The sequence below is a fragment of the Coptis chinensis genome, chromosome 9 (genome assembly GCF_015680905.1).
Source record: "Coptis chinensis isolate HL-2020 chromosome 9, ASM1568090v1, whole genome shotgun sequence".
In the NCBI taxonomy this organism is placed as follows: domain Eukaryota; kingdom Viridiplantae; phylum Streptophyta; class Magnoliopsida; order Ranunculales; family Ranunculaceae; genus Coptis; species Coptis chinensis.
The window spans coordinates 79,035,205-79,046,668 of NC_141464.1; the positions used below are offsets into that span (position 1 = coordinate 79,035,205).

The following is an 11,464-nucleotide window of genomic DNA, read 5'->3' on the forward strand; positions in this document are numbered from 1 at the left end:
GATGCAAATACATCGAACTAACCTCAAATAATATTTAACGGAAAATCAGAAATTAGATGCAAATGCAAACATTAAACTAATCTTAAAATGTAATTAATGGGAAATCGGATTATGGATACAACTGCATTAAACTAACCTCAAAGAATAATTAACAGGAAATCAAAACTTGGATACAAATACATCGAATTAACATAAAAAAAATAATTGTCGGGAAATAAAAAACTGGTTGGAAATGCATTGAACTAACCCTCAATGATTAAATTAATGGAAAATCGAAAACTGGATGCAACTGTATTGAACTAACATCAAAGAAAAATTAACTATAAATTGGGAACAAGAAATTAATAGAATTAATCTTAAATAATAATTAATGGGAAATCGGAAAACGGATGCAACTGTATTGAACTAATCTAAAAAAATAAACTGGATGCAAATGCATTGAACTGACATCAAGAAATAATTAATGGAAAATTGAAAACTGGATGCAAATTCATTGAACTAACCTCAAACAATAATTAACGGGGAATCGGAAACTATATGTCAATGCAACCTTATCGAATAATAAACGAGAAATAAAAAACTGGATGCAAATGCATTAAAATAATCTCAGAGAATAATTAACGGGCAATCGGAAATTGGATGCAAATGCATTGAACTGACCTCGAAGAACAATTAATAGGAAATTGTAAATTTGATGTAAATGCATTGAACTAACCTCAAAAAAATAAATAACGGAAAATCAGAAATTATATGCAACTACATTGAACTAACATCAAAAAATAAATAATGGAATTGAAAATAAAAAACTAGATGCAAATGGATTGAACTAACCTCAAAACATAGTTGTGTTATATGTTGTGGGAATGTCTCGATAAGTATAGTTTTGCATTTAAAATAGTGTTTATTTTATCTCTTTTCATATGATTGAAAACGTCTTGCTATTCAAGTAGCTCTAATATGAACTTCGCCTTATTAGGCAATCTCACAAAACTTTAATCAAACTTCTATTATTAAACAACAAAATGAAGTTGAAGGGTTTTATCAAGGGTGAGTTTTTTTTTTTAATGGATAATGGGCTTTTCGCGTTATAAGAAATTTGGACGAGTTATCAATATAATATTCATATATAATAGTTCTGCATATATAGTTGCAAATATTTTTCAGAATAATTAATATAACATCACATGTTCGTAGATAATATTTAAAGATCCCACATAGTGAATCGTGTATAATTTAAAGAATAATTAACAGGAAATCGGGAACTAGATAATTTTTGATGATCCCACATAGTAAATGAAACATAATTTATTTTTATATCCTATTTGAAGTTGGTATTACACACCACATTGGATAATTAAAAGAAAGTTAAAAACTGGATTCAAATACATTGAATTGAGTTCAAAGAGTAATTAACAGTAAATTGGAAACTTTATGCAAATACAATAAACCAGACTAAAAAAGTAATTAACTAAAAATCGAAAACTGGATGTAACTGCATTAAACTAACGTTAGAGAATAACTAACGAGAAATTAGAAATTGGATGCAAATCCTTGAAAAATATTTAACAGGAAATTGGAAACAATATGTAAATACATCAAACAAACTTCAAATAATAATTAACGGAAAATTTGAAACTGGATGTAAATGCATTGAACTAATCTCAAAAAATAATTAACAGAAAATTAAAAACCGAATGCAACTGCGTTGAACTAACCTCATAGAATAATTAGTGGGAAATCAGAAACTAGATGCAAATGCATTGAAATTAAATAACCTCACAGAATAGTTAACGAAAAATCAGAAACCGAATGTAATTGCATCGAACTAACCTCAAAGCATAAATAATAAAAAACTAGATGCAAATATATTGAACTAACCTCAAAGAGTTATTAACGGGAAGTCAGAAACTGTATGCAAATACAATGAACTAATCTCAAATACTAATTAACGAAACATTGAAAAATAGATGCAACTGCTTTGAACTAATCTCAATGAATAATTAACGGGAAATCATAAATTTTGATACAATTACATTAAACTAACCTCAAAAAATGATTAATGAGAAATCGAAAATTTGATGCAAATGCATTGAACTAACCTCAAAGAGCAATTAACTAGAAATCGAAAATTGAATGCAACTACATTTAGCTAACCTCAAAGAATAATTAACGGAAAATCAGAAACTTGATGCAATTGCATTAAACTAAAATTAGATATTAACTAATGGTAAATCAGAATTTGGATGTAATATCTTGAGGAATATTTAACGGAAAATCAGAAACTTGATACAAATGCATTGAAATAACCTCAAAGGATAGTTAACAAGAAATAAGAAATCGGATGTAACTGGTCGAACTAACTTCAAAGTATAAATAACTAGAAATTTGAAACTAGATGCAAATGCATTGAACATCGAACTAACCTCTAAAAATAATTAACTGAAAATCAGAAACTGGATGCAGATGTATTGAACTAATCTGAAATAGTAATTAATGAGAAATTGGAACCTGGATGGAAATGCAATGAACTAATCTCAAAACTAATTAATGAAACATCGAAAACTAAATGCAACCGCACTAAATTAACTTTAATGAATAACTAACGAGAAATCATAAACCTGATACAACTGCACTGAATTAACCTCAAAGAATAATTAACGGGAAATCGAAAACTTGATGCAACTGCATTGAACTAACCTCAAAGAATAAGTAATGGGGAATCGGAAACTAGATGCAATAACTACATTGAACTAACCTTAATGAATAATTAACAGAAAATCGGAAACTTGATGCAAATGCATTGAACTAACCTCGAAACATAGTTGTATTATTTGTAGAGGGAATATAATGTCTCGACAAGTATAGTTTTGCATTTTAAATAATGTTTATCATAATTATTTTATTATGATTGAGAGTGTCTTGTTATTCAAGTAGTTTCAATATCATTTTCGCCACATTGAACATTCTCATCAAACTTCAATTATTAAAAGAAGTAGATAGGTTTTATCAAGGTTTGATATTTTCTTTTTATTGAGAGTTGTGCAAGAAATTTAAATTAGTGATTAATATAATTTTCATATATATCTTATAGCTTTGTATAATTACTAATATTTTTTAAAATAATTTAATATAACGGCACCCGTTCGTAAGACGGGTTTGAAAACTAGTAATGTTATATACTAACTACTAACTACTAACTACTTATAGAGTTACAATATCATACCAAAAAAATTAGAGTTCATGTTTTGTACAAATCTTGTGGGTGTTAAAATGGAGCAACTATGTGTACTTTTTCGATCAAATGGAGATTTCAAAACCAAAATAATTGAACATTTTAATTTCCATCATCTTCCAACTTACAAACAATTTCCTCAAAAGTCGATCAAAACACATTTTGACCAATGCAATCTTTTCTTTATTCCAATTACCTATCAAAATTTTCAATTAACTAGAGAAGATAAAAAGGAAAGTATATCATTAGTTTGTTTTTTTAAATAGACTGACGATCGATGCATGCATCCGGAGGATAGCGAAAAAAAAAAATTAAAAAATACATGCATCAAGAAACAAAGAAACATTGGGAATAAAAATATTTGTGAAATAAAACTCAAGATAAAATAACATAACTCAAACAATGTATATATAGTATACATTTTACCACCCAATGTATCTATTGATAAACTACGTACACCTTCTATTTCATGATGGGCCGACTAATAAAAAAATAAAAAATAATATAACAAGTTTGCTGTTGACTTATCTTTCTCTCAACCCCCAAAATACATCAAATTAACTTGTTGTACTTATAGCCCTTTTTATCCCTTTTACTCCTAACATTTAAAACCCCCGAGTCATAAACTAGTCTTAAACCCTAATCTATAAAAACGATACCCTAATCACCAGTATCACCATCTCTAAGAATTCTGGTGGAGTAAGGTGTTGCTATAATAAAGATATCAAAGCGTTTTATTTTGTTTGAACTTTGAAATCTTCTGTGAGAGGAGAAATCATTGTAACAAATGTCAGGGTTGAAATACTTACATAAAAGTATTATTGTTGAATCAGGGAAAAGAAGTCGTCCCATAATATATTTCATATCATCCACAAATCCTTATCCCATCATTGAAAAAAAAAAAAAGATCCTATATATAAAATGACACAAACAATTGAATTCTCACGCTTCAATTTGCTCAAGAGTTTTTGTACATAAACTCATAGGAGGCTCGAAAGTTGAACCGTTTTACTAACATGAAATTCATACTTTACTTAAAAGTTAGATTGCATGAAATGCTCAGCAGCATAAAAGATTGTGGACTAAGCCCAATATTCAGGCCCAAAGCCCAACTCAATAAGCCACGTGGATCCACAAAACAGTATATATAACAACGGCATTAGCGCCTTTTTTTCACTTTTCTTTTCATTTCAATTTTGAGTTCAATCATTTTTTGCTCTCTCTCTCTCTTAGGGTTTCGATTTCGTTTTTTTTTCACTGGTCTCGATTCATTTATATCTGATTTAGATTTCACGAGTTTGGAATTCAATTGGTAGAAGGAATCTTCAAGGTAATCATCTTATTGGATGTAAAGTTGTAGATCTAGTTTACTAATTGACTAATGTTTTCATGTTCTCGAATTTCAAATTTACTGCAGAATTTATGTTGATTCTGTTACTTGTTCTTAGAGAGAAATTTAGTTTAGCTGAAATGAGTAGATCTAGTTATTCAATTATTTTGGAAATTTCATTGTTTCCATGGTTTTAATTTGTTGTTTCTGGTTGTGACCTGCTTCACAATCTCTGATTGTTTTTGTGCTGTGAAATTTATGCAGGAAAGGCAGAAATGAGATGCAATGCATGTTGGCGAGAGCTGGAAGGGCGTGCAATTACAACTACTTGTGGCCACCTCTTGTGTATCCGTTTACTGGTTGTTTGTGATTTTGCATTGCTTGTTTCTATTTAACTAGTAGTTGTGTACATTCGTGCACTTGCAAAGATTTTTCTTAACAACAGGTTAAGGCACAGAAGATGCGAGCAAGATCCTGAACAATGATGGGGCATGTCCTATTTGTGATCAAGTCCTTTCTAAAAGGTATATATTTTATATGCAGATTTAGCTTTTGGGTACATCATTATAGTTGCTCATCCTTTAGAGTTATGGAATAGATTCATGAGAATGTTAGGGATTGTCATAGTTGGACTAGAATATATACATATTGTAATTTTGATTTTGCATTGGTGAAATAGTAGTGTAGGAAATTGCAGTGACCAGACATGATCATTGCTTTATTTAGAAACAGTGCTTCACAAACATTGAATCAGAGAGCAAAACTTTACTTCTTATTTAGTATATACGTTGTTGATTATAAATGTTGTGCTTCACTTAATATGCTGCATTCTGAGGTTTGATTACTGTTTACCTTACTATCATTATGTCTTTGCCAACCTCAGCCATATGAAACCTGTGGATATCAATCCGAGCGATGAGTGGACAAATGTAAGCATTCATGCCTCCACTTATATCAACTTGCTTTCTCTCACTGTAACCCGGGCTTAGTAATTTTCATCATATTTGCTCTGCAGATGGCCATGGCTGGAATATCTCCACAAATATGTATCCTCAATTTATTTCTTTGTTATTTCCTTATTTGTGGTTTTGTCCCCCTTCAGAAGTACCTCATCTTCAAGAGGAAACAATAAACAACATTATAAAGATATTGAGTTTACTGTGTACACCCACTGTTTAATGGGGATGAACAAACTGAATGGGTTATTTGAAAAAAAAGACTAGTTAAAGTTTTGTGTTCCTTGAACTAAAACAGTGATGAAAAGTGCATACAGAAGTGTAATGTTCTATATTGGGCAAAGGGAACTGGAGATGCAATTCAAGTTAAACAAAATAGTTGGTCAGTCCAGGCAGAAATGTGAGCTAATACAAGAAAAGTTCACTGAGAAACTAGAGCAAGTCCATACTGCGTACCAGAAAATGGCCAAAAGGTGCCAGATGATGGAACAAGAGATTGAGAACTTGTCCAAGGATAAGCAAGAGCTACAAGAAAAATTCTCAGAGAAATCTAGGTAAAAGATTTTAATAGTGTTTTACATCTCCTATATGTGTGTGTGTGTGTGTGTGTGTGTGTTTACTACGTAAATGCCATCTTGAGATTCAGGTTGACTGTCATCTTGAGAGCATGTGTTTACTATGTAAATGCCAGGCAGAAGAGGAAACTCGATGAGATGTATGATCAATTGAGAAGCGAGTACGATTCAATAAAACGATCTGCCATCCAGCCGGCAGGCAATTTCTTCTCAAGGGCTGAACCTGGCCTGTTTTCTAACCCAGCTAATATGATAGACAACAGAGATCATCTTAGACAAGGTAAATCGTTACACGAGTTAGGCAGACATTTCTACACCAAAAAATATTTTATTTCTTGTTTATGTAAATGTTCACTGTCTTTGATGCACTTGTAAACTGAAATGAGCTTAACACTTTCTGTTAAGCCCTTCCGAAAAAATACAAGTTAATTTATTTGTCGCAGATTGCTCGATTTTCACTCCTGACACTCCAGGGCGTAGAGAAGATATATGGCCTGCATCAAGACAGGAGTCCAACTCTGGCCAATTTGATTTATCCGGTGGCTCACCAATTAAAGTGCAAGTTTCTGGCGACAACGGTAACAGAAGGCCAGGTGGTCGTCCACTTGCTGGAGTTGGAAGTGGAGGTGGAGTTGGGGTTGGTAATCCCTCCATGACTTTGCGAAATCTCATTCTTTCACCTATGAAGCGGCCTCAGCTATCTCGTAATCGCACTCAAATGTTCAGGTAAGTTACTCACCTGTCAATGTCATGTTCAGATTCGTAAACCAGAGGTCCAGTGACCATTTTCCAGTCTAGTCATTTCCCTTTCAAACGTTAGGTGTGGATTGCAATTGTTGGGCAGGAACTATCTTTTAATTGAAGCTTCATTATGGTTTCAGGTTATAGACTGGAATATGGATTGCATCAATGATAAAGCTTCTCAGATAAATTTGATCTCTCGACGAGATGAAACTTAAGATTGACTATTACCTTAGAATTTGGAAAGTCCACGAGATCTTGGTTTACCTTTCCAATAAATCTTGTATGCCAGTATATACCTGATTGGCACAATGTATAGGTGCTCCACAAAATAGATAGAAAGTGTTAACAAGTTGTAAAATTGTCTGCAACTCTGCATCGACTCTGGAAATGTAAATTTACAGCAAGACTTAGAGTGCGACATGAAAAATCACATAAATTTTCTTGAACATGATAATTTCTGTTTTGTGTCATTGTGTGTGAACATTACTGAGATAGTTTCTCTTCCATCATATGTTTTATAGTAAGCATTATGTTCTGCAAATTGTCAACCCTTAGGATTGTCATGGTACAAATACGAATCTACAATAAACAATTTAAGTACCATGACTAATTTTGGCAAGTCTAGTGCAACTGCTGATGTGTTTAGTACAGGAACATTTACATGGTAAGTACAAATTTTTCGGGGAAAGAGTTTCATGAAATTAGAAGCATATGTGTTTCCAGCCTAAAAGATTCTCATTAGCCAATTTTCATCAATTCGTTTCCTTCTTGTTGCTGGAAAATGTTTTAGGAACATGGTAAAGCATAAAAAAGCAAGAACAGTGTTCCCACAGAATTCTGCAAAACAAAATGAAGTCCTTTGATGAAAGCTTTTCTCTGCTATCGACAGAGCGTACATTAGGGAATGAAGACGTTGAGAAAATTATCTTCAGGTAATCAGTCCTAAGAAGCTTTTTGTACAGTTTCAGATTTTCAGTATGCCCTGTTTTACTTGCAAAGAATTTCATAAAGAATGTTTGAGTGAGGTGTGAGAACAATAAAATATGACAGCAAAAATGCAATTATATACAATAGACATTTCCTATGTAAGTTTTACATACAGTCATTCACTGGTTGACAAGTGGTTGGTAAAAAGACTTTCAAAACTGGACCATTGGAGGATACCTCAATGGAATCTCCATTTTGAATTGAATGGAAAACATGAGAGCCATCAATATAAATTACACCTTCTTGACTATCCCAGGTGGCATGCATGGATTCATCAGATTTAATCAATCCATGCATTAAGCTAGAATTGGTTGCTCCATGTAAAATGTGTTCTCTTACTAGATACTGCAGGTCGTGGCTTCCAATGTGCGTCGGAAATCCTCCTGCTGATTGCATGGCTGCTGTGGATCCAGCAGCAGTAGATACCCTGAGACCACTTGACCGACAATTCACCAATGGTGATCCGTTCCCTTTAGTTCTGCGATATCATAGAGAAGGATTATACATCCGATATTTAAGTATTGTTTCTAACAATAATATTCCTTACCGCCCTTACTTAAATGAAAATCGAGAAACTGTTGCTGGACAAGGATGGCAAATCAGAAGGTCGTTGAGAGCATATGCGGCAGCAGTTGTATGTTTACAGATGTCGATATCCTTGACAACTCAGAGAAAGCTTTTCTTCCTTGAAGGATGTCGTCTAACACCTAAACGAAATGATTAATTAATTGCTGTTAATATTCCAAGAAGCTTTACAATTACAAGTGGTGAAAATGTTTAAGATTTGTTCAGGCAATTCCTTTCACTTAAGGTGATCTTATTACTCAATCTTCAAAAATCTAATTTGATATTATCAAATCTTCTTAGTGACCGTGTGTATGTGCGCACGCTTGTGTTCAGATTCCTCTTTAAGATGCTTTATATATTGTACCAGCTTTAAGGCTTTGAGTTCCTCAAGCAAGGTACTGTGGATTGGCCTCACGAAGCTAGCAAATTGCCTTAATTGGGACTTGTCAATTATTAAAAATCGACCAACCATCATACAGGATAAACTACTGCCTCTAAAGTCTAAACTCCAATGTAAAGAACTTAGAATGCATAAATGGAGCTTTTATCAATCAAGGAACCCATTCTATGTTATTTGCTAGAGATAGTGTCTGGAGTTTACATGATTCTTTCTCTAACTTAAAATGAGAGTTTTCTATACTTACTTAGTCAGGTACTCAGGTCTACTTACTTGTTCAAAATTTCCAACTGTAGCAGCACATAAGTAGCCAGTGCTCCTTGTAGCATCAAACTCATTACTCAGTTCTTCCACCTAGAAATGAAACAATATCTAAATTTTCAAACACAATGCAAGAGGTAAAAAATATTATCAACTGAACTGACCTCTTCAGCTACTGTGGGATCTGAGTTCACTCCTAGAACTGGAATCGAGTCATCCATGAAGTGACTGGCCTGCAGAAGAGTGCCATCACCACCAACAGTGATGACCATCTCCACATCACGGATTGGTTGCACTAGATTGTTACGTAAAAGGGGATCCCAATCAAGAGACTTGCGTCGCAGAATATTTTCACAAAATCTAATTGCATCTTTATGAACCTTACGCTTGCTGTCCAAGTAACTTAAAACCTGCATCACCCAATTAACTCCAGGGTTGGATAAAGTACCTATTCAAATTGAACATAAAAAAAAATGAACGGACCTTTGGGTTTGTAATGTGAGAGAGACCGTTTGTACGGTTTGTTGGGTACACATTGAAGGGCTTCAATAGCAATAGTAGTTTTTTTCTCGACATTTAATTTTTTTCTTCTTTGTTTCTTCTCTCACTCAGAGCGTCACAGAAACCAAGTTCACTAACCACAATGGGCTTAAACGTGTGTGTGTGTGTGTTTTTTTTAGGCCAGGTTTGAAATATTGGATTGGGCTTGTCGATATTTGCAGCATGACAAATCCAGCTCTGCAAATTCTGTTATAACTGTCAGAGTGTACGTTTCAGTTGTAAGAAATAACTAACTCAACGGTCTTGTGTTAGAGAGTGAGAGAGATTCTTTATAAATAGGCCGGTACCATGCATGCATGTAATTAATGTAACAAAGCTCTCATCTCATTTCTTGATCAGTTCATCACAATATAGTATACTAGAAGTCTAGAAGAAGTGAAGAAATTGTTTCCTTTTTACTACTGTGTATATTCATCTTAATTTCTTATTACCTTTCAAGTTTCAAGAAACGAAATGGAGAAGAAGGAAGATATTCCCAACGCCACCCTCCCAGAAGCGATCATAGAGGACATACTCATCCGACTACCTCTCAAAACTCTAGCAAGATTCAGGTGTGTATCGAAAAAATGGAATGATTTAAGTAGAGACTCTCGTTTTATTCAGATGCACAACACTCATTTCAAGAATAGAAACCAACTTTAATTACCTCCTTACTGATTACAATGAAGAACCAAATCCTGGTTCGCTAGATGTAATGGGATTATCCATTGATATCAAGTCTTGTCCTGAATATGTTTTTGGTGATTGCAATGGAGTATTTCTTGTATACAAGATTAATGACAATCACTTACCTGATACATATTGGTTACTAAATCCTTGTACTGGAGAATGCGTAATGTTACCAGAGCCTCCTTGTGAAGATATAGATTTGCAGTATAACAAGGATAATATTCATTATGGTTTTGGGTACAGCGAGAATGATAAGGACTATAAAGTTGTTAGAATCAGATCGATTTGCGTTAATGAAGGACATGCTATTCCTATAGAAGTTATGGTTTATACTCTTAGGAGTAATTCTTGGAGAAAGATTAAAAACAGTGGTGATGTACATGTTCCGTTTATACTACAGGAATTGAAGGCCGGAGGGGAAAGAGGGGCACATGTTAACGGTTTTGTTCATTGGGCAGCAAGTGATTTTTGTATTGATTGGCGTGATCAAGAAGAATGGTCTGAAATGTACGAGTTGGAAGATCATATTGTTAGTAAAATTATTGCATTTGACTTTGGAGGTGATACGTTTCAAGAGGTACCATATCCGGAGTATTATGGTGTGGATGATTTCTTTGATCATATTGGTATCTGCACTTTGGATGGGAACCTTTGCTTACATGTTTATGTCAATTCCTGGACGACTCATATATGGGTGATGAGGGAGTATGGTTTGAGAGAGTCTTGGACCGAAGTGCTGCTTATCATGAATGGCCCTAATTTGTGGGATTATCCTTTTCGTATATTACACTTTATTACAAATGCAGATGAAAGTGTTCTGCTTCAATTTCGACACCTGTGGCGCTTCACATCAGGAGAACGTTTGAAAAAGGTTTATGATATTATTGGACATCCTACGTCTCAAGCAACATTGTATGTGGAGAGCCTTGTGGAACTAACTCAGCGTTAGCTGGGAAGCTGTGGAATAAGAAAGAAAGCTAGGGGAGGAAAATGTCTTGCACTCTTGTGTGGCTGTTCTTGCACTCTTGGTTGAATAATTTGTGCTTCTCTCTTGAACATGCACATTTGTATTTTGAAAGGATCAGACCACAGTAACTTTGAATTTTGTAGTTTGTAATATGATTGAGCCTTGGCAGTATAGTGTGCACACTAGTTAGTTGCAATAGGCGCTAATGTTTGGTCAGA

The 11,464-nt window shown here is 33.8% G+C and overlaps 2 protein-coding genes and 1 pseudogene across 6 annotated transcripts; 2 read left to right on the plus strand and 1 right to left on the minus strand.

Moving 5' to 3' along the window:
- Positions 1 to 4,770: 4,770 nt before the first annotated feature.
- On the plus strand, positions 4,771 to 7,049 carry LOC147478400 (E3 ubiquitin-protein ligase CCNB1IP1 homolog). Of its 4 annotated transcripts, none has more exons than XM_086583320.1 (8): positions 4,771 to 4,907; positions 5,014 to 5,086; positions 5,446 to 5,491; positions 5,578 to 5,608; positions 5,817 to 6,072; positions 6,165 to 6,373; positions 6,537 to 6,819; positions 6,975 to 7,049. In XM_086583320.1, the coding sequence occupies exons 1-8, from the start codon at positions 4,838 to 4,840 to the stop codon at positions 6,979 to 6,981; spliced, it is 975 nt and encodes a 324-aa protein (XP_086439446.1). In that variant the 5' UTR covers positions 4,771 to 4,837; the 3' UTR covers positions 6,982 to 7,049. The 4 variants fall into 4 exon arrangements, with proteins under 4 accessions (XP_086439446.1, XP_086439447.1, XP_086439448.1 ...); XM_086583321.1 differs by having other exon boundaries at positions 6,567 to 6,819; XM_086583322.1 differs by having other exon boundaries at positions 6,210 to 6,373.
- Positions 7,050 to 7,899: 850 nt separating this feature from the next.
- LOC147478401 (NADH kinase-like) lies at positions 7,900 to 9,625 on the minus strand (annotated as a pseudogene). Its single transcript, XR_015208698.1, has 5 exons — positions 9,533 to 9,625; positions 9,214 to 9,459; positions 9,062 to 9,142; positions 8,381 to 8,531; positions 7,900 to 8,302 (listed from the first exon to the last, which is right to left on the minus strand). The product of XR_015208698.1 is annotated as an NADH kinase-like (transcript).
- Positions 9,626 to 10,304: 679 nt separating this feature from the next.
- On the plus strand, positions 10,305 to 11,228 carry LOC147478402 (F-box protein CPR1-like). Its single transcript, XM_086586241.1, has one exon. It carries the CDS (start codon positions 10,305 to 10,307, stop codon positions 11,226 to 11,228), a length of 924 nt encoding a protein of 307 aa, XP_086442367.1.
- Positions 11,229 to 11,464: the final 236 nt, after the last annotated feature.